At 29.4% G+C, this 24,300-nt stretch overlaps 1 protein-coding gene across 2 annotated transcripts in view; it reads right to left on the minus strand.

Moving 5' to 3' along the window:
* LOC129960929 (solute carrier family 2, facilitated glucose transporter member 1-like) overlaps positions 1-24,300 on the minus strand; it is a 78,252-nt gene that overhangs the window by 36,096 nt on the left and 17,856 nt on the right. Inside the window, exon 1 of one of the 2 annotated variants that reach the window (XM_056074679.1) lies at positions 16,289-16,444. The exons of the other annotated variant lie outside the window; for it this stretch is intronic. Within the exon in view, the coding sequence (XP_055930654.1) occupies positions 16,289-16,303 (15 nt within the window). The 5' untranslated portion in view covers positions 16,304-16,444. Of the gene's footprint in view, positions 1-16,288; positions 16,445-24,300 lie in introns of those variants that run through there. 2 annotated transcript variants of the gene reach the window in all.

Raw genomic sequence — 24,300 nt, forward strand, 5'->3', positions numbered from 1 at the left:
GTTATATAATATTTCATTTTTTTTCTATGAAATATTGCAAGTAGAGAGTGCATAAAAAGAGACTGCCTACTGATACAGAAATATATTAATATTTCTCAAACTGATCATTTGCTGCGGTTAAAATCTGTAAGAGATGTTAGCTCAATTGAAATTTTATTTTCTTCTAGATGCACTATTCAATGATAAACGAAATCTACTGCTGAAATAATCTACTTCAAAAATGACTTATCCATTAATATATGTAATATATATTCTCCAGGTATTTAAATTTTTTTAAAGAACATTCTTATATGTAAAATAAGTCGCTAAAACTCGTGATGAATGAAGCTCTGGTAATGCACTTTCCATCAATATATATCTACACATTTACTATAAGTTTTTATTCATAAACAATGCGCTTTCGTAATAAGGCTTACAAAGTAACAGACCAGATGAATTTACACTGAATTTAATCACTCGCTTTCCATATTTCAAGCAATGTGAATATTTCCAATTTCTGAAGAATTCAGGATCAAATTAAACTTTCCTGGGGCCCTGAAGTGATGCAAATCTCTAGGCCCTTTTTTCCCTCCAAATTTTAAAACCCAATATTTTTTTTATCGATTTTAATTTAGTTTTTATTCAACAGTTTTAAACAGCAAATTCTGACAAATTGAAATCGAAAGTCCCTTTCTAAAAAGTCGATTTCAGTATTTCATATATAAAAAAATTGCATAGCTAAAATTTGAAATTAACTGTAAGAAAAATAGTAAAAATAAATAAATAAATAAAAACTTTTCTTTAACACTCTTTAAATAATATTATAAAAAGGAGAGAATACTTTTAAAAATTCAAAAGCGTCTGATTTTTTAGTTATAAAATAACGTAATAAATAACTTGCAATTAGTAATTAGGTATATAACTAGAATAAATTTCCAAAACAAATTTATACAATATTTGATTTTGATTTGAATAAGTTCGATTGACGGCCTCTAAAATTAAATGATAGTATAAAATTAAATAACTTTCAAAATACCACAAAAAAGTGGGCAAAAATATCAGAGACCCCTTAGCAATTGCCAACTCTGCCTATTTAATAATTCGGACCTTTTTTCCCTCTTGATTAGAATTATTTAAATAATCTTTGTGGTCTGTTGACATAAAAGCTCCCGTATTGTAGATTCAATTTAATTATATTTATTACAAATGGCTTTACGGACACGTTTCGATGTACCCATTGATTCGCATGTTCTTAAGCATTTTTTTTTTTTTTTTTTTTTTTTTTGTGAAAACTATGTGCATGCTGTAGAAATTTTGCTGTGGAGTCTAGTAGGCTAAACAATGGCAGAACTCCAATCGATATCAATATAACATTTCAAGAACAGCAATTCAGTTTAAAGCATTAGTTTCTTTATTGAAAGAAATAAACTCAGACTTATGTTACTGTATTGCAGGAGAAACTGTTGCTGTAACATTAAAGAAGCTTTAAAAATATATATTTTTTCTCTCCTCACAATTATGCTAATGAACATATACTTCTTTTTATGTAATTCACTTTCAGTCATAATACATGAAACCTTGATTAAATCTTCAGTATATTTTAGTTATAGAGATTTGTAATCGTGTTATTAAAATGAAGTGAATTATTTCCTATTGATATATAGTTAAATAAAAAAAAATGTATAGTAATATTTATGTAATTGCTGCAATTTTTTTCTCAACATGGGCTAAAATTCTGGTGATTTTGCATTAAATTTGACAGAATATTTAACAAAACGATAGTATTTTAATTCTAGTATGCACACAAAAAAAATAATTTAAATTATTTTTCACATAAAATATTTATTTTAAAATTACTATCAAAGTAACCTCTCACTAAGAATGTTCAAAATGCTTTAAGTATAAAAATACCCTTATCATTGTTCAGCATTCATTTCGTATGAAATTAATAAATTACTAATACTAAATATTTCGTAAAAAAATGCTTTCCCTCTTTTTTTTTTTTTTTTGTGTGTGTGTGTGTGTGAGGATACAAAATGAAGTTTTATTATTATTATTTTTTTGTATGAAGATACAAAATAAAGGTTTTTTTTTTTTTTTTTTTTTTTTTTTGTATGAGGATACGAAATGAAGTAAATCAAAATAAGCCCAGTTTGTAGTACATGTAAAAGCAATTATACGTAATTAATACATTTTGATTATTTAATATTTAATGCATTCCTTTTAATAGTCTTTTATTTCATATTGATTGCTTATGAAAATAAAGTATACCAAAGAATTTTAATTTGCATAAAACATACCATATTTGAGATTAACTTTAATTTATATAAGCGCATATTATTTTAACTACGATATACATTTAAGACTTTGAAAGTTTGTTTCTAGCAACCGCAGATACATTAGAAACAAACATATTTGAAAAAAAAGTCTTAACTAATTCTGTTTTCGCAACTTTTCCTAGAAACTTCATCGATTTTGACGATCCAATTTACAAGATAGACCATAGTTCGTAGAAATACTAAATTTAGCACAAATATAGTTGGAAAGAAGAAATGCGCAATTCAGTGCAACCCTAAAATATTAACGCACAAAAATAATGTTATATCTAATGTAAATTATCATACAATTAAGAAAAAATTTCTTTAATTTTATTGTTCCATCAGTCTTTAAGTTGAGTGTCTTTATACTATAAAAAAATATATGTATAGATTTTAAATATCATATACATTTTACAATCAAGATCTTCCATTTATATTTATGTATGAAAATATAAAGATTGTGGTTTGATAAGTGATTTGTATTATATGTATATAAATTATTTATTCAATTACCAGAAATTCTAAAATTTTGGATATATTTAATTTCAAATAATAAGTTTATCAGCTGTTAAATTCTCTTATTAATTTATGTATACTTAATTAGCTGAAATGTTTGTTTAAATACCTCAGTTATCTTAAAACAATTAGAACCATCTATGTTTGTAATAGTTAAGTTCAGGTGTATTTTTTGAGAATAGAGTTTCATTATTTTATATTTCTTGTTACAATTTATTGATTTGCATTTTAAAACTATATTTGATATACTTTGACTATGAATGAATCATTCAGAGAGTTAATAGATTTCCAGACGTATATTTTAAACTTGACGCCTTTGGCGACCAGTTGCTTCGCCGAGTCTTCAATTGTTTCCCGAATAAATCATTTTTCAACTTCAAATATTGATATCTATCTATATATATATCTATCTATTTATATATATATATATATATATATAACTTACAATATTTCAGAAGCCTTACACTGTTGTTGTTGTTTCATAATGCTCTGCACTTGTCTTATTTTCTGTTTTTATATCTACACACGAAATCTATCTTTATATCACAGGAAAAAGCAGAAATATTTTAAAACGGAGGTTCTTTAAAAAAATGTCTAACATTGCTTGATTCTAAAGTTAAACCTTATTTGTAAATATATATATAAAAAAAAATACAAGCATACCTAATACTGAAACCTACTTAACATGAAAAAATAACCCTAATCTTCATACCCTGATCCAATTATAGAAAAAAAAAGTCATGTTGAAATATTAATAACAACATTAAAAACGGTTTTGAGCTACTTTTCCAGAATGAAATATATTATATTACATATAAAATATTTCAAAAAATTATTAAATACATAATGAAAATATAGTATCATTAAGAAGGTAGTTTTTTTTTTTAATTTTATGATGCTGTAAAAAAGTTTTTCTGTTGTAAAATTTTAGAAAGTTATCGGGAAAAAAACTCCAAGATTTCGCTTAATTTTTGATTAAAGATAATTTTGATTAAAATTTTTAAAAAATTGCTCCGAATAGCACATTCCTACGGTCCAAAATAGATACCTACTAAATTTGGTAGATATAAGTCAAACGGTCGGGTTTGCACAGCAACAGCACATACACACGCAGACAAACATATAGAAGCTTTTTTCTTATGTTTAAGTATCAAGTATTTAGTTAAAATACCAATATTTTCTCGTCAAAAATACTTGTCAACTGCTAATATGTTTTAGCAATCCTAGACTATCACTCCTTAGTCCTTTTTTTTCATTGAGCTACGAATAATTTATTGGACGTTTATGACCTGTACAAAAATGTCCTGTACGGAAGAGTTCCAATATCAAAATTTTGAATATATATAAAATAAATTTTATTGACCTGCGCTTATAAAATCTAAGATTTTTCTCATCAAGACAATTCATAGAATCGCATAGGATTTGATTTATTGCCATGCTTTTCAAAATCTATTTACTGTCTAACATCGATTTAGACGTATCATCCTCTTTTAAATTGCTTCTCCAGCAATTCTGGAATTCTCAAGAATTTAAATATTAAGCTACATGAATACTTAGCATTCGAATTAGCATTATATCCATTGCTAATAAAGTGTAACAAGAATTTCTACATTTCGAAATAATTTTCATTTTTGATTTTAGTCTTAAGAACGAGAACATCTGCTGGTTTTCTTATATTTTTCGTACACTCACTGTTTTATTTTGAAAACGCATAATATGCTATTATAATACAGGGTTAATATAATTAAAGTAGCAATGTCAAAAGACTGTTTTAAAAAAAAAAGAACTGTTGGTCAAAATATTTCATCTGAGTATACGTGTACATATGGGAATTTGTTCTGAGAAAGGCCAAAAAAGTTTAACACTTGTGATAAAAGAGTGGAAAATACGCATTTCCTGTTATTCTGCGTCTGAATAAACAGTCATGACTCTATCATTGAAGGACCAGGCTCAGATTTTGAAGTTTCTTTACAAAAAACAGTGACTGTGCGTTAATTACACTGAAGAAATTCCAGAGCATTAAAGAGTTTAAGAAACAGCTCAGGTCTGAAGACTGCATTCGGTCTGAAGATGATTGATAAATTCGAAGAGACGTTTCATTTGATGAGAAATATAGAGAGAGGAAGGCAATTGTTTCGATGTCAGTGGAGGATATGGCTACAACATTGCAGGAAGCGTAAAGCAGTGTTTTGGGAACGTTCATTGAAAGTGGATTTTCTTGAACTTCAGACATGTCTGTCAGCACGGTTCGTAAAATCTTACGAAACGTCCTGCAATGCTATCCATTCAAAATTGCGCATGTTCAGGAGTTCTTTCTTGTTGACCTGGCAAAAGGAGAAGTATTCGGCCGGCAATTTCATGTTCGAACGGAAGTGAGCAAAGAATGGCCGTGGAACATTTTGTGGATAGACGAAACTCATTTCCTTCAACAAGGTTCAAACACTCAAAATTGCAGAACATGAGCAAGAAAGACTTCGTACCAAATGCAAATATGGATGGCTTTTGAACAAGGAGTGGCATAACAAAATGTCATGTCATTTTATTAGCATCTCATGATGTACACAGTGCCATCTATCGGTTAACTTTTGAACTTTTTTTCAGTTCCCCCCAAAAAATTCCCGTTGTTTCACATATATTCAGACGAAATATCAGATCATTCTAATCAGAAAGAGGGTTGGGGGGGGGGGGGTCTGGAAATTGGAAAAACATCGGAATTTTAATAAAACAAAATAATTATATTTCTGTAGCAATATATACATTGTTAGTGTTTATTTTATGCATTCTTATTCAGAAGATTTTCAGAAATAAATACGTCATTTTCAAATAATTTAGAAAAAAAGAAAAAAAAAAAAAACTGCAAAAGCAACTAATTTTATTTAACTATTTTCAACCTTGCAATCAAAGTTGACGTTGCCGGAGATGTAAAACTTGGAATATTCATAAATGTACCTTGAATAAAGTGATTAACGGAATAAAATTTCAGCCATTTTTTTCCAATTACTGGCCTATGCCCAGATATCTAAGATGAAAATTTTGCCCCAAAAACAAAAATATGGGAAATTTTCTGTGAAAAAAAATATTGACTTAAAAATTTTCCCAAGAAAAATGATAAAGTTACATGATTATAAGCAGAGAGATAAAAAAGAATTGCCAGCCATTAATCAATTCACATAAAAGTTATAGAGAAATTTTTCACAAGCTTTCAATTCTAAATAAATGATTTGTGGGTCAAGAAACTAGGGAAAAAATTTAATGATGAAATTTCCAGAGAAGAAATGAAATCTATGACTCTCTCTATTCCGAAACCCAGGGAAATTTTCTGTGTTATGAGTATTTAAAAATTTGAGATATGTATGTTTGCAACAATGCTTAATGCTCATATTATTAATTTAAAAATAAATATTAGATCAATTTAAGTTTGTAAAGGGATTAAAGTTCGTCGATCTTTCATTTTATTCCAATCAGCTTTGTATGCCAAAAAAACTGAAATACGGGAGAGTCTCAGTTTCTTTTTTTTTGTCTTGATTGCAAAAGTTTTTTTTTTTAAATCAAATAAAGAGATAGCGTTTGTAGCTTAAAAGTAAACAGTTGTACAAAATAAAATACTAGATTTCATTCTAAAAAATAAGCTACTATTTCTAAGTAATCGAAATAATATATACTGTTTCTTTATTTTTATAAAATGTTTTTTCAGTGTTTTTAAAAGTATCCTTTCCTAAAAAAAATAGTATGTATTTCTTACACCCTCAATATTTAGAGAGTTTTTTTTTTTTTTTTTTTTTTAATTTCAGAAAAAATTACTAACGGCAGTTGGAATATTTTCAATAGCACAGTGTAGAAAAAGATTACAACCGATTTGTGTGTGTGTGTGTGTGTGTGTGTTAGAAAGACTCGTTTTGTTTGATGAACTTGTTTCAGTGCTTATCATTTTCTGCTATGAAAATTAGACCAATGTCTTCGGAGGTGTTCCAGCGTAACGCTTTCTCTAAAAAAACAAAGGTGAACCTAAAATAATTAGAAATTAAATGGATCATTTTTTCTCTAATGAAACCAGTCTTTTTTCGAAGGACATTTTCACGCTCCAGTTTGTTCAGCATTTCAAGGATTTTGGAGGTTAAGGAAATACTCCAAGAAATTGACATTCGTGTTTTCTTTTCTGTTGACTGACTTCTCAGAATGTGGGTTAGGATTTTAATTCACTCTCTTTCCTTTTGCAATAAAAGTGGTCATCATTTCATCGAATCCAGAGGTACGTGTGCAGTTCTTTAAGAAATTTCTGAATGAATTTTGAAACTTTCAGTTTTTTTGACACTGTATTTGCTTGTTTAGTTGAATGAATAGACGTAAACAAACAGATATCGAAATGTTGTTTTCAAAAAATGATTGAAAATAAATAAATAAATAGACAGAAACCAATGTTACCAGAAGCATACGTATTTAGGAAAGAGATAAAAAGCTTTTTATTGAAACAAAATCTTTAATGTTTTTATAAAAATCTATTTAAAGAATGCCACATTCAGCCTCAAATGGCACAATAAGGACACAACTTTTCCATTCGAAATGATTTCACCCCCCCCCCCCCCCCGTGTATCTCTGAACAATTTTTTTGGAAAAATATCTCCCCTTCTCCTATTTTATACACGAAGCTGATACAATAGCATTTCAATAGTATTATTTTTACAATTTAAATATACAATGCACATTATTAAAAAACGGAAGCATTGCGTTTACATTGGCCGTCATTAACATTATAAATCTTTAAAAAGTTCTCACTGCAAGTGAAGTGTTACTGAAGAAATGCGAAAGTGTGAGTATTAAACGAAAACATTCAATAAATAATTAATCTGAATTATTGGAAAAAAATACATTGCGATAAAATTGTATATATATAAAAAAGATAAAACTCTGGGCGTCAAATCGTTATGTGTGCGCGCGTGTGTGTAAAAGAATAAAAGACGGAAAAAGAATTGGAAGAAACAGTTGGAAAAGCATTTCAGATGTAGATGCAATGCTTGTGAAAAAAACAAATATTAAGATATTTCTTCACTGAACAAAAAGTTCTAAACAATTTTTGCACTCTATAAAATTTTTATATTCAGAAATTACGACTTCTCAAGAAGAGACTCCTATGTCAAATGAACGTTTATCCATGCATTGATATTGAAGCTATAACTGTTTTGAATAATTTTTTTTTTTTTTTTTTGCCAAATTTATTTTGAAATAGAAGAAAAATTAACAAACGGGGGTCAACACTTCATTTTCGCCAGAATGCCCTAAGTTCGATGCGAAGCCTACCCACTATGAGGAATCACACTAAAAACCATTAAGACACATTTGTCATTGACTAATGAATTAAAGCGAAGTACGTCTGGAGTGTGAAAGAGGAATCTACTGACAGAAAAAAAAATGTCAAAAATAACACTGAATACAATCAATCTAACACGAGGAAAAGATACAAAAATCCCCGAGCGTCATTTATTCTTGCTAAGTTATCGAGGACAACTGGGAGCGGAAAACTTATAGTGCTCTTGAAGAATATTTGAATCGAAACTTCATCCTCCAAAGCTTCCGTCTTGCATCAAGATGATTGATTAATATAACGTGCTTTAATATCCTACTCTCGAAGAGTCATAATTTTCCAGATTCAGCCATCAGGTCACTATGGAAGAAATCAAGGTGTATTCACAATCAAGCAGTAAATAGTAATACGTCTTAGATCCGATTCATAAGAATTATTAGCACGCGTACAAAGAAATATTTTTGTTAGCAATCAACACATCCTTTCAACGAATACCGGAATGACGACTACACTTGCATAATGTAACATAGAATAACCTTAAAAAATAATAACATGTTTAGTTTAAGACTTCCATATTGTGTAAGAAAACTAGCTATTGTTTGTGCTTATAATAACTATTCATATTTCTCTTTTCTCACGCATATATGTTTAATTTAAGATTTGAAATAAAAATGTTTCGTAACTGCAAGCACAAGTCAACAATATCTTAGAGTTATCATTTTTGTTTCGAGACCATCAAATCTAATAATTATTATCCTTAACACACGTGTCAGATAGAAAACAAACTGCAATTTTAAATTACACAGATAGGAAGATATTTTTTTTTAGAAAAGGTGTTTATTTATTGTTAAGAGTTTTGACTCCCTCCGGTGGAGAAAAGGGGAAATTATGTTCCCCTAACCAGATGTATTCGAGACGCCGACGCGGCAACATATACATACTCTCTCTCCCGTCTTTTGTGTTATGATGTGTTTGTGTGATAGCTTAGAAATGCCCGTGTCCATATATGTGTGAAAATAAACCTATGAAAGTTTCAACTCCTGCTTCGTCATTAATGGAATTGTCATGTACTGACTGATCATTTATATATATCGTACTAAAAGTTTCCGCCGGCTTATCTTGAGAAATAAATCAATTGTTCCTAGCATCATAATCAATTTAAAACAGCCAAATTCTATTCAAAAATAAATTAATAAGAAAAAAAAAAACGCAGCAAATTCCAATATACAAAGTTTAGGCCTTTGAGGGGCACAGTATTCATTTTTTACATTAAAAAATGCATAAGTGGAGTTGCATCATGCTTTGACAATAAAATATTTCATAGTTGAAAATTTTTTTCTGCTTTTAGTTCCCTCACTAGGGGATGGGACAAAGTACTTGAGCATGCTCCGAAGCACTTCCTGTTGCCCTCCATTTACACAGGGAGCATGAAACTTGCTTCCAGGCCTTTTTTTTTTTTTTTTTTTTATCAAATGCCTATAATTTTGATAGTAAGTGAAAAAAAAAATTCCACAATCACTCTGCTAGAGTATTTTGATGCAGCATTACAGATTTTCTTCATTGCTACTACATACGCTTGTAATAAATTCTAAAGCCTACTAGTAAATATGGAGGAAAGTATCACTTGTAAATTATCTACTACAAAAAAAGTTTTCCCTTAAATGTATTCAGCAACTCAAATATACTATGCTCAATAGTGATATGTCATGCGAAAGACGGGGTAAAAGCAGCAAAAAATGACAAACAGAAAGAGACATTCGGGTATTTAGAGAAAACGAAATAAATTTTGTTCAAAAGGAAAAAAATGAAAAAAGTGATAGCGTTCTATGGCACATGCAGGCAATTGTAAAAAATATTTTTATTTTAACGATTCTTCTGAAATAAATTCAAGTTTGAGACAATTTTTGCAAATATATCTAAAGAATTAATTTTTGTGAAATGCTTTTATTTTCATTAAAAATTTATATGAATAAACTAATATAAATAAGTTAATATAAATTAATAATGATGTTCAATGAAAACTAAAAGCAACTTACTCATAAATTTATGTACTACCCTCTACTGGACGACAAACCTTTGAAGGGCAATTGGTACATTTATCCCCCCTCTTCCTATTTCAATAATTAATAAGGAAATTGTACTTTTGATGAATGAATTAGTTTTGAACATATTCACTGAATCTTAAAATTTCCTTTGCTGCATATATTTAATTGCAAAGCCATTTTCTTTCAGTACAAATAAAAAAAAAATTAATTTTTAAGAATTTTTATTACAAAATTAACTAAAAAATTTTAATAATTAATTTTAATTTAAAAATAAAATAATATTTTAAGACATTCAAATTAATTTTAACTATCAACTTTTTTAAATGTATGAAACGTTCAAGTATCTGTTAAAATAATATTTTTGATATAAAATACAACAAAAAAATATATTTTTAAAAAAAGGGATGAGAAAAAATTTGTCCGACTGCCTCTCAGAAGGTTAAATAAACCAATGGGTTAAGGAAAGACACGGATGAGAAAATACAGTTAACACGCAATATTCAAAAAAATGGGCGGGAGATTTTCCTCCAAGCGAAAATAAGGACTATCAAATTTCTCCAGGCAGCAGATGCTGCCATGGACAACCAGCAGTGGACTGGCCAGCTTGTCCGATGGCAAGTGGGTTCCTTTACCCACAAGGGGCCCCAGGATGGAGAGTGAAAGAGAACATGAGAAAGGAAAGAACAGTGAATTTCCTTTGCGGAAATAGCAGAGAATTTCCTTTGCCTTTAGAAACTGAGCAAACCAAATAATAGCAAGAAACTTTTGTTACAAACACACTACCTCGTTTTTGACCTCACCACAGTGAATTTAGATTTTTACAATTGTCGGTGCCCTGCGGCGAGATAGAAGGAATTCCTTTTTGCTAGTCCTTGTTACGTATTTTTTTTTTTTAATTTTTTTTTTAACAACTGCATTTTTTTATCATAAAACTGATGGAGAAGCTAACTGGTTCTTCGAAAATAAAAGAAATTTTTTTTCGGACAGCTAATATTCTTACAAGAGGATAAAATGATGATGTTTTTGATGAACCACACATTTTTTTTTTTAAATTTATGTGTTAGGAGGATTTTTTTGATCATGTTTACAGAGTTTTCAGGATAGGGCTTCAATCTCATTGAACAGATTTCTGGATATTCTTTCGAGGCAAGCGGGTGGAGAAAAATGTAGTATTTCTCTTTTTAGTGAGCAGAGAGTATAAAACATGCTTATCTTGTAGAAGAAAAAAAAAATTTGAAGAGGTGAGCTAAAATTTTTGTTTCTCTATTTTTATTTCCCCTTTGTTGTATTAAATATTGGGCATCTTCGGCAATCAGTTGAGTATTGATTTAATTATATCAATTAATTTTAAATTCGCCAACTAAATGTAACTTAAAGTAATTTATTATTACAAAAGATCAAGAAATGAATTAGTTACACATATACACATGATGAAAAAAAATTGAAAATCCATTGGTATTGAATCTAAATTTTTAGACAGCATAAAACATGCTAAAAATCATGATATTCAATAATGAGTTTTTCTTTTGGTTATTTATAAAACGAATTTTTAATTACAATTATATAACTTATTTGGTTAAAGTTAATATTATCTCTACTACTAATAAAGATAAATATGTATATGTGTGTGTTCTCTCAACAGCAAATACTATTAGATCACAAGTTTCGAAGGGGAGATGTAACGTTCCCTATTAGGGAGGTAGTAGGACCAGAGATATAAATATTTTAAAATTTGTATTATTAACAATTATAGAAGAAGGGGCTTAGAAGCGTTTTTTTCTTGTTAAGGGATCGTTGTTAAGGGAAAGGATGGTAGTCTATGCATTGAACCTAGAGCTACCAAATTCGGCACAGATATACACTGAAAAAAAGGAAATTTGCACTTTAGAACTATTTTTTGAAATTTCGATTAGAATTAATAAAATATAATGAATTAATTAAAATAAGTAATTAAAAATTAAATGAAATGTTGCCTTTTTTTTTCTCTGAAAGTCATACAAAGTCTGTTTTTAGTTAATTTTTAGTTAATCTATCTCACTGTTGTAAAAACATTCGAATTGTTTTCACTGTTGGTACAAATATTTCATCCAGCATTTTTCATTCATTGTTGATGATGAAGACACGAAGATACTTTTAATTTTTCCATTATGAGTAAGTTTCTGCCTTAAGTATGCTTTTAAAAAACTTTTTGAAATTTCCTCAGACTTACAATTAAGTTTAACATTAAAAGTAAGCAACAATAAAAATTTTTTACAATACGCCCATTTTTAAATAGCTCTTGAAATAAAATTTTTACATTAGTCGCAGTTTAATCCTTTCCATTCCAAATTAGAGTTCAAATTTTAGGTAAGACGATACAAAATTAGGGATATGCACAGCACAATAAACAAAACGATATAAGGCTTCTAAAAATATTTCATGTAACATGTCTCTGAAATTTTATTTAAAAATAATTTGCTGAGGAAATCATTATGAGGAAGCAACAAAAAATATTTAACTGAAAATTTCAATCAAATTCCGGAAATCAATAAATGAATATCATAATCACCAGATAAGATTATCTTGACATAAAGAGAAACGCAAATTAGAAGCACGACTAAAAATTATTTCATCAAAATAACATAGTTAAATTATATGAAAAGTAAATTGATTTGCAGGGAAAAAAATTAGGCTCAAAAAAGCCAGTGAAACAACAATGCTGCATGATCTGTATTTTATTATAATAAAAGAAAGCTTTATAACTCAGAATTTTGTACTTTTGTTTTTAACAGAAGTGCAGCATAAGAATTAATTAATTGATATAACAATGAAATTAATTTGATGTTCATTACGATATTGCAAAGCTTGGTTAAAAATTATGATTTAAAAAAATTGCCAAAATCAAGAACAAACTAAATTGGCGAGAGTTTACTATTTTTAATTAAATGGCATCTTGACCCATTAAAATTTAATACATAACAAAATTTTCAATTCAAATGGAAAACATTTTGAAACTCATAACAACAAAAGGTTTTACTTGAATGCTAAACTTGATAAATAATAGCGATGAAAGTTTTAGAGATTCGCATTATTGTATAGATTCACTTATTGTTTAGAAAAAACATGCTGTTGTCATTCCAAATCAAATAACCACAGAGAATAGGAAACAAAATTCGTGGATTTCCATGATTAATATCAAACATTAGAGAAAGAATAGAAAAAGTTTATTGATTTCAATTACTCATCTCGCGATTTCCAGGGTTTTAAAAGTGCAGTATTTTATAATTATAGCTTTGAATTCTATTATGCTGTTATACGGTAGCATATAAATAACATTTCGCTTCGTTTGAAAAGTAGTTCAACTTGTTTGCATATAAATAATTATTTCGAGAAAATTGACATTCAGAGAACACCTTTCTTAGATACTTCAAAGATGGAAAACAACATCATCTATTTTTAGTTTCTAAAAGTTTCAATAAAATGCAAGATAACTCTGCTTGATCAATTATTTTGAAAGTGAGACGAAAAGGGAAGTCACAGGGATTTCTGGTACTTCAAGTCAATGAATTTTTTTTTTAAAATAAAATGTCAGCTCACTAAATTGACTTTTATAATCGGGTTTTATTCCATTGAAAGAAACGTGACATTCCAATTATATTTTTTTTCATAAAATTTGAATGATTTCAAAAGTGATGCTATAAGCTAATATGAAATTTCCTTCCATCTTAATTCTTATATTATTCATTTTACAATGATACCACTCTTATTGTTTTGCTTTGCCATTCTCATTCAATAACGAATAAAACCGTAAACTACATTGATTTCAATTTTATAATACAATGAATTTTGAAAAATTGATTGAAACTGTAAATTGAAACTTTATCCCTTTCAAATACAAAATTCAGAATCCGTTCAGATATTCGTTAACGATACAAATTTTGCTATAGAAAAACAAATTAAAAAATGAAAAATTCCAATAAAAATGTTATTGCAACAAATGTTGTTGAAATAATAATGGTTTCCTACAAATGATGAAGGAACTGAACCATATCGCTTTTGAGTTCAAAGAATGCAGCTTAGATTGCCGAAAGTTAATTATCATTAATGAATAATATCCTTCGTATTTGTTGACTGCAATGTGTTTTTTAAAAAAAAGGAATCGCAAGTCATTTTATGCGTGATGTGCAATTTCAGAACACTCAGAAAAATGTTCATGCGCAAAGAAACCATTTATGTGACTGAGTTAAAATCTTCTACTGATCTTCCTGTACTCATCTGATCAAACACCTTCTCATGCTTCACGAGTCGAGACACTGCGCATCACGCAACAGGTAGAGTGAGCGAGAGAGAACACGTGTTGAATGAAAGATCGCCTTTTCAGATCGCTCATAGTAATATTTTAAAAAAAAAGCAATCCAAAATATTCGACATTTTTGAACAGAATTCAAGACAAATTCCATGCTTCCATGAAATAGTTATACATAAATGTGTAATCATATTATGCAACAACATAGTTTAGAAACATGAAAACTTTTATTTAAAACGCGAACATTGCAGTGCAGCCGTCGTAACTTACCTAGTCACCTGGGTGAGTTGAAAGAAAGTAAGAAACGAGCGTTGGGGAATATTATCAGATCTTTTCACATTTAGAATATATATATTCATAAATGATGAGGTAATTAATTTTTAAAATTCAACCTAAAATCAGAACTTAGGATTTGAGGGCTGATTTTCTAGCTCGGACAAATGAGTGTATTTCCTGGAATATTAAAAGTATTAACCAAAGAAATAATACTGTTGTAATAAATACTGTGGCGTTGAACGCGGTGCATTCATCCCTCGTTATTTCTCTACGGAGGCGAATACGATAATATGAAGGAGCAAATCGAAACCAGATTTTGGAAAACTTTGACTAAATGCCTGATGTTAAATTAGTCCACCTTATCAAAATGGATTAATCTAACATGACGCAATTCTTACATCACACCTGCCAACTCGTCGCAACCAAGTCATAATATAGAAAATATAGTATTTTTCATTTAAATGTTTGTGAATTTTAGCAAAAAAAATCACTGCTTGCAGTGTTTATTACTTTTATTAATTTTTAAAAAGCAATCATAATTTTGAGAATAAGGACAGTACAAAAAAATCTAAGAAAATCTTACAAATGTTATTACTTATTTCTAGTTAAATAATAAGCAAAGCGTTGCTGAACTATTTCAATTTTGTGAGGGTTAGAACTGAAAAAAATGATTTTTTGTTAATATTTGGTTAAATATGTTCTTTCAAAATATATTGAGAGTAGAATAAAAGAAAAATCTATCTGAGAATGGGCTACTAACAGGAAATGGGGACAGGAATTTTTACACTGATATTTTTGGCAACAAAATTCATTTATATAAAAATGTTCGCATTCCCACCATTGAATTCCTGCATCATTTTGTTCATTCATATTCAATAGAGAAAGAAACAACTAATAAAATAAAAGAATCTCAAAATTTTGGAATTCTTGAGTTATTTCTATGATGATTTTAGTTGTATCATTCTATCTACTAATTTTAGCATTTACAAATTCCGAACAAAATTACATAGACTACAGATGATTAAAGTAGCGCACAACATTTTATCAGTCGTGTTCACAGTGTTTTCAAGTATGCAATGAACGTGCAACTATGCAATAGTGACATTGAAATTACCGAATTTCAGTGATTATTGTCACTAAAGCAACAATTCCAAGAATAATTTTTGCAATTTTCTCAACACATAATAGTTTTGTTTCTTCCTTTCATTTTAAATGCAATAATAAAAACGAATTTCCACATACTATTTGTTGTTGCAGCTTCAATTCGAAACATAATAATATGGATACAATATCCATTCTGTTTACATTTATCAATAATAAAATAAAGATCTTAAAATACCAACAGTTTTTATCTTAATATTCAATGCTAAAACAATGTCATTATATATAAAGGCTTTCTTTATATATATATTAAATATAGCATTATCATGGAATTTGAAATTAATTTATTCTCCAATACCATATCAATTAAAGCTAACGCACAAATCCCACGTCATCTCCATTTGTTTCAATTTCAATAAAGTGCCATGGCAAACGTTTTACATTCAAATGTGTTTAAAAACATACTCACCTTGTATCTCCTCATGATTTCTGATATAGAACGAAAGAACTGATGGCATGTACCTCTCTGACGGATAGCTCAAACAAATGAGCTCAAGTTACGATGATCGGAGCATGGTTGCCAGTGCTGAAAACTTTCCATCGCCAGCCTCAAGTCGCCAAGGAGGGTCATTTCTGCACGGACAGAGCCGGTGGTGCAGGTCACATGACGCAGCATGACGTCATCCTACGAGTGCGTACCTGATGCGGGCGAAACGGAAGGTCGATATACGAAAGACCCACCCTCAGTCTAAGCCTATAGGATTGCATCTCACTAGCAACTGTCTGTTCGCGAAATGAATTTTTAGAAGGATAAACTCTTCTGGCGGGAAGCGTTTGTTTCCTTCTTTATTTACGCATAACACTAATTAGGTGAATATTTTTAATAAAATTTGATGCTGAACAATTTTCTTAGAAGAGCAATTATGAAAATCAGTTTCATGAAAAGGAGATTTTTTTTTTTTTTTGTAATTTCTTAATGAATGGTTACTTCTTTAACTAAAAAAAATTCTAAATGCAAACATTGCATCTGACTTGCAATTGTCTGTTCACGAAATGAATTTTTAGATGTATGAACTCTTCTGGCGGGAAGCGTTTGTTTCCTTCTTTATTTACGCATAACACTAATTAGGTGAATATTTTTAATAAAATTTGATGCTGAACAATTTTCTTAGAAGAGCAATTATGAAAATCAGTTTCATGAAAAGGAGCTTTTTTTTTGTAACTTCTTAATGAATGGTTACTTCTTTAACTAAAAAAAATTCTAAATGCAAACATTGCATCTGACTTGCAATTGTCTGTTCACGAAATGAATTTTTAGATGTATGAACTCTTCTGGCGGGAAGCATTTGTTTCCTTCTTTATTTATGCATAACACAAATTAGATGAACATTTTTAATAAAATTTGATGCCGAAAAATTTCTTTAGAACTTTAATTATGAAAATCAGTTTCATGAAAAGAGGTTTTTTTTAATGATTTCTTAATGAATGGTTACTTCTTTAACTCAAAAAATTTCTAAATACAAACATTATTTTTGGCTGGATTTTTAATGCATATTTTACTATGATTTGCATTTTGAAATTGAATTAATAATCTATGTTTAATTTCAATTGAATTAATAAAAAAGAAATATTAGAGCAAGATAAAAAGAAGCAAATCCTCAGATAATTTTTTAGATAAGATTTATTATTTATTTTTACACGGCTTTACAACTGCAAATATTTCGAAAGAACAACTTTTGCTAACACTTTGAAATTACAGTAGACAGGTAGCTGCTGGTAAAAAGAATATATTAATAATAAAGGCTGGCCATAAAATAATTTTCCGTGTTTGTTTGGTGGCCTCTGCAGTTAAAACGAATGAAAGAAATGAAACTACATTTCATATACAGACTGTGGAAGGCACGGAAAAACGAATTTCGCAGAAAAAAAAATTAGTAATAAAAGTTACCGATAGAGGAAATACTGGTTCTGAGTTGAATGAATTCATGAAATTCACAGAAAATAATTTTTATTCATCAATATTAGGGTTTCCTATACGCCATGCAACATTTTCAATATGATGACCTTCCCTGTGTGCAACATATTGCATACGGTTAATGACTTTCGCCACTTCTGCGTGTAAACTGTCAATTTCGATAATCATAACAGCCCGCCTTATGTTCTGCACATAAGACATGCAGGTTTGCTTAAGAGCAGCCACGGCATTACACTCTCTAATGTAGAACAGTTTTACCAGTAAAGCACGTTGAGGTAAGGTAGGTCCCATATTAAGAACACATCAACAATCAATCACGAACAATAGTCAAGTACGAACTGCTAACAGGTCGTTTGCTCTTCTCTTTTTACGCGGAATACTAGCACTAGGAACACGTGCACTAGGAATTTTACATAATCCATGCCGATGTGCAAATTTCCTCATTCGTACGCGACATCAGCGATATTTCTCCTATCAGCAACTTTTAGTACTAATTTTCTTTTCTTTTTCTTTTTTCTTTCTTTTTTACTTTTTCCTGCAGAATTTATTTTCCCATGCTTTCCACGCTCTGTATATGAAATGTGGTTTCATTTCTTTCATTCGTTTTAGCTGTAGATTCCACCAAAGAAGGAAAGTTATTTTATCGCCACTCTGTATATGTTTCATCTGAAAGTATAAATTAAGACTCGAGAGAATTTCAGATGGGAAAGTTTGAGCATTTTAGAAATTCGATGAGAGCGATGTATTTAATATTAGTAATTGCGTGGTTATTTCTGAAAAAGTTGTTTGATAAAAATTTATTTTAGACTTGTATTTAAAAGTTTTTAGAATTTAGTGCAAGCTGATGCTTCTTAAACGGCGGCTTCCATCAGGGAATATTGTCAGATCTTTTAATAAAAGAGAGGAAAAATAATTAAGAAAATCTACCAAGAAATATATTTAATTCACTTCTTTCAGTTTATTACTAACTAATACAAGTTTTCGTAGAAAAAGGAATAAATAAGGCGGTGAAAAAATTGTTGATAGGAATACAGGCGAAGTGCATGAACAGCACCCTATTCCAATTTTTTAACTATCCACCCCCCTTCAGGATGGAAGTTGAAGCCAAAATAATTAGATATAAAACTTTTTTTTTGGCAAAGTAGATGGAAATTATAATTATATATAAATTTAACTATTTATAAAAAATAAGTCATAGAGAAGTTATAAAGGTAATAATTAACAGAAATTTCATGCAAAAGCATCTCAAATTATATTTTAGGATGTAATGAATGATGCATTGGAATGCATATTATATGAGATTATTTTAGAGGGTGCCCCAAAAAAACATCAGCGCTAGAGGCCCTAACAAGATTAATGAAATGCATATTCATTTTATGTTTTTCTAATATATCACGTTTTTACACAAATATCTGTATATATTTCTTATTTAAATCATTTTTAGTGACAAATTATTAATATAGGAAACAACCCCTAAATAAAAATCATAAAATTTTATTAAAAGCTTTAGAAAAGATTTTTAATAATATTTTTTATGATATATCATTATAATGCAATAATGAAATGAAAGAGCCGTCCTTATTTAAAGTTCGTTATTTCTATTAATGATAAAATGACTGTCCTACCGTTGACTGTCAACAAGACCAAACTGTAAGAATATAAAGTTAGCAAACTTGACACAAATATATTTTAAGGATATGAACCTTCAGATAAAGAATTTTTTTTTAAACTCTTGAATAAATTTTAATTAGTCAAAAATGAAGCGAAATTTCGATGGTTTTAGTTATGAAGTGAAAATATTATATCACACAAAGGTAGTTACGAAATACATCCCCTTAAAATTCAAAACATTTTACATCAAATTAAAAATTAAACACTCATTTTTTTCAATGATTTATTTAGCTGTGAAATTTTCTCCTAATTTTACCAATATTTTAAAATACTTGTACATATAATTTCCAACAATAGTTTCATTTGAAGAAATTTAAGTCAGATCTATTTTCTTGCTTCATCAAGTCTTTCAATCGTTTGTTTTTCATCGATCGAAAAAGTTATTGTATCTGAGAATTTTACTTTATTCTTCAGTAATGAAAAAGAATTTTAGATCCTACAAATATTACATTCTCTATCATTCATCTTGATCATAAAGTAACCGTTATTTCAGGATGAGATTTTTCAAGCCATAATTATTAAAAGCACATAAATTGTTTAAGAGATTTTCATAACTTCTAAAGCTATAGATATTTTTACCGTTATTTCAGGATGAGATTTTTCAAGCCATAATTATTAAAAACACATAAATTGTATAAGAGACTTTCATAACTTCTAAAGCTATAGATATTTTTACCGTTATTTCAGGATGAGATTTTTCAAGCCATAATTATTAAAAACACATAAATTGTATAAGAGACTTTCATAACTTCTAAAGCTATAGATATTTTTACCGTTATTTCAGGATGAGATTTTTCAAGCCATAATTATTAAAAACACATAAATTGTATAAGAGACTTTCATAACTTCTAAAGCTATAGATATTTTTACCTATGCATTCATAGTACTTACATAGAATGATTAATAAAACAACTACTCTAGAGTTATATAATCTCATTAGTCCGGAACACATATGAATTTCATAAAAATTCAAAATATTTTCATTTATTAAAGCTTAGTGCCGAATTATAAGTTTTATTTTTTAAATGCAATATATTTATTCATTATATTTGTTTTATTTCAAAGTAATATTTTTGATTTAAAAAATATTTAAGCCCAAGTAATTCTTTTATAAAAGTAAAAATTTTAATAAGTATTCTATTCTTTTTTATATATAATTTCAGTGATAGTGGCATCAGTTTCCGAGTTATTTTCTTAAATTTAACTCGATGAAAAACAAGTTTCTGAATATTTGAATAAATATAATATTCTTTAGAAACAACACATCTCAAAGGATATTTTGAAAAATTCGTTTTCAGGTGCCACGATAATTTTATGCCCCTCCCCCCCCCCTCCAAAAAATATTAAGAATTCTTTCTTTGTTCTTCTGATATGAATTTGCAATAAAATAAATTCATTCCAGCCTCTAAAGTATAAAATTGATGATTTCTCCATCTTAAAGGTTTTCTAAGTAGGGTACTTTTATAATGAATGCAATTTATTCTCGTTTCGTTTACAGTTATTCTAAGCAATCTATTAGGCATTGATAAGAAGGAAAGATGGATAGAAATTTATATTAAATCCGATTTCATTTGAATCGCTCATAGTATGAAGAATATTTGAGTTTGCTCTTATTAATCAATAATAAAAGTGTGTTTTCAAAAACTATTTTTATTCATTTTATTTATATTCTATTCACGAAATACAGATTTGAGTGGTTAAAGTGTAAAAATAGTCTTTCTCAAATTTGACTGCAAAGTTACAGAATTCGTCTATCATGAAAAATATGTCTTTTAAAATGTTACTATTTAATAAAATTTGAAAAAAAAGTAGAAATAGTTTGCGTCTGCTTTAGAAAATCAACGTCATTAACCAATTTAGAAAGAAAAAAAATTATTAATAACGCCATTAAAAAAACAAATAAACATTTTCATGTCGTCAATGTACAAGTGGTCAGAATTAAACACCCCTACTCTGAGGTTTCTATGCAGTTAACTACTCAGTGTGAAGGTTGTCAGCATAATAGTGATTTACTATTCAAGCATAATAGTTGATTTACTATTCATAGTTGATTTACTATTGTGTCAGCATAATAGTTGATTTACTATTCAAGACATGGGGAAACGGATTACGGGGAGAAATTAGTTCCAGGAACACCGATAGATGGTGCTGTGCAACAGAAAATATGCTAAAAAGGCACAAATAATCACAAAAAAAACATGCAGTATGGGATTTTTCCTTTTTAATTTCTATTGCAGATATAAAAAAAGAAGATAAAAAAAGTGAAGAAACTTAAACTGTCATCGTAACTGCAATTTCGCACTGTGAACACAAAAATTTGTATAAACCTTTGGTTTGCAGCTACTCTTCTGGACATAAATGGGATAAAACTGGGAAAATATCATTCTTATCAGCAATGGCTGTCACGCTTTTCAGAACACGCTTTGCTTGTGAAGTTGTTTTACGAAAACAAACGAAATGCTGCAGCTGCAATCCGACAGTTTCGTTGACTTAAGAATTTAAGCAAACGATCATTACTTTCATAAGCTCTCAGGAGAATGATCGCTCGATTAGAGAAAACGATCATTAGATTCGCTCGATTAGATTAGAGATCTTATAGTTCAGCGGGGTCGAGGACGTAAATCGGTTCATTCAGATGTCATTGAAGATGTTTTCACCGCTATTGTTGAACAATCAATGGATAACATTACAGGCTGTATTAGTGCACGTGCAATGGGTGTTTACGGCACTTGGGTGTTTCCTACAGAACAGTGTAGAACGTACTGAGAAAAATGGTGCATTTTTACCCGTACAAAATTCTTTACAATCACCAGCTGCTACTTATCGACAAGAAGAAGTAACTGACATTTGCATTGACATTTTTGGCTACAGTTGAAGTGAATGCATCGTGGCCATGGTAGATTCGACAGAGCGATGAAACACTTTTCCATTTAAGTGGAACAGTCAACACCCATAACTATCACATATGGGAGACGGAAAACTCTCGTACCTTCCAAGAGATTCCCGCTTCACTCACCGAAAGTTATAGTCTGGTGTAGATTTTTGGACCTTTCTTTTTCGAAGAGTCTACGCGCAATGGCCCTATGGCATGCACCGTGGCGGCCAGGAGGTACCAAAACATGTTTGAACATTTTGTTGTACTCCAAATGCAACAGCGCCAATGGCTTAATTTAGTTACCTTTATGCAAGATGGAGCGCCTCCCCACATTGGACTCTGTATACAGCAGTTTCTTCGTCAACATTTTACTAATGATAGAGTCATTAGGCGTGCGTTTCTGACAACTTGGCCATTTCGTTCTCCAGATCTTAATTCCTGTCATTTTTGGCTGTGGGGATACTTAAAAAATCTTGTTTATTGTCTTGTTATCGTCCGGTAACTTTGGCAGATTTGAAAGGCAGCATCACTCTGCATGTGAGAATCATCTCAATCTACCAATTACGATCCACAGTTGAACAAGCTGTCCAACTGTGCTGAATAAATAAATCAAGATACAATTTTTACATATTAAAGAAGGGAACCATTTTGATCAGTTCTCCCTGTATCGATAAGGTCCTTGTGATTGAATATTAGATATTTTCGGATAAAATGTGTTACAAATGTGTATTTTGTGTCTTTTCAGCATATTCTCTGTTGTACAGCGTCATTTTTTCCCGCGTAATCCCTTTCCCCATATCTTGAATAGTATGTTCAACAATTCTGGAGCCTTTACACTGAGTAAGTAGTTCACGGTATAAAGAGCTCAGAGTATGGGTGTTTTAAATCTGACCACCTTCTACATATGATCATCTGGTTTTGATCCATTAATTTTGAACAAAATTAAATGCGCCATCAATCAACTAATAGTTTCAGTTTTCGAATTGCATTAATTAAATGCTTTCTGTGAATTTATATTCGAAACAAAAATATTTCTTTGTATTTATTATTTTTGTTTGATGTACATGTACTTTATTAGTGTGGTCAAATAATCAAACTGCTTTTATAAGAAAAGAATTGGTCCTATATATATAAAGAACAACGCAAAATAATAAAAGGATGCCGATTTTCGAAAGTGAGATTAATTCTTATTAAATGTAAAGAGGTAAAATAAAATGAAATGTTGCTTCTCTAAAAAAATTACTTTTCAATACAAGCTGAATTTATGCGTACATTGTATTCTTACATACACTAGTTGTTTAACACAGCTAATAATAATACATTCTATTTATTGAAAATCCTCATCACTAAACGTATGTGCTTTGAAGTGAATTCCGAGTTCAAGATACAAACTAATACCTGCAATAGAATAAAATTTTTGCGGTAAAATATTTATAATTCACACATTTCTCGTTCGATTTTGAGACAAAATATTTCATATTTTTATTAAGAGAAATGTAATACCAATTTTGAAAAAGCAAATGAAATTTTAGCAAATATTTTGCAAAACGATCTTTTCCTACGTAATTGAATTATCTCTTGAAGGGAGTAAGCATTCCTGCTATTGGACGACTAGAAATGATTTTATTGTGCCTTAAAATCTGACAAATGAATGTTATAGATATTAAAATAAACGTTACGAGGGAAAAAATCCCCCCCCCAAAAAAGTGGGAGTGGTCTTCTCGAAATTTTCTCGCATATACTCTAATAAAGATATTATCTCAGAGAACGCGTTGCATAGGATTGGCGTACAATAATTACACTATATTAACATTTGACGTGAATTTAGCATTTTTGCTGTATCTATCGTGTCATCCTTGGCGAGTTATTTGGCGATTAATCCCTAGCATGCGGTTAATAGTATCCAAAAATCGAATTTCTGTTTTACAGGCCTTTTTTCCAATCGATTGACAAAAATTTG

Source organism: Argiope bruennichi, chromosome X2 (genome assembly GCF_947563725.1).
Source record: "Argiope bruennichi chromosome X2, qqArgBrue1.1, whole genome shotgun sequence".
Classification (NCBI taxonomy): Eukaryota; Metazoa; Arthropoda; class Arachnida; order Araneae; family Araneidae; genus Argiope; species Argiope bruennichi.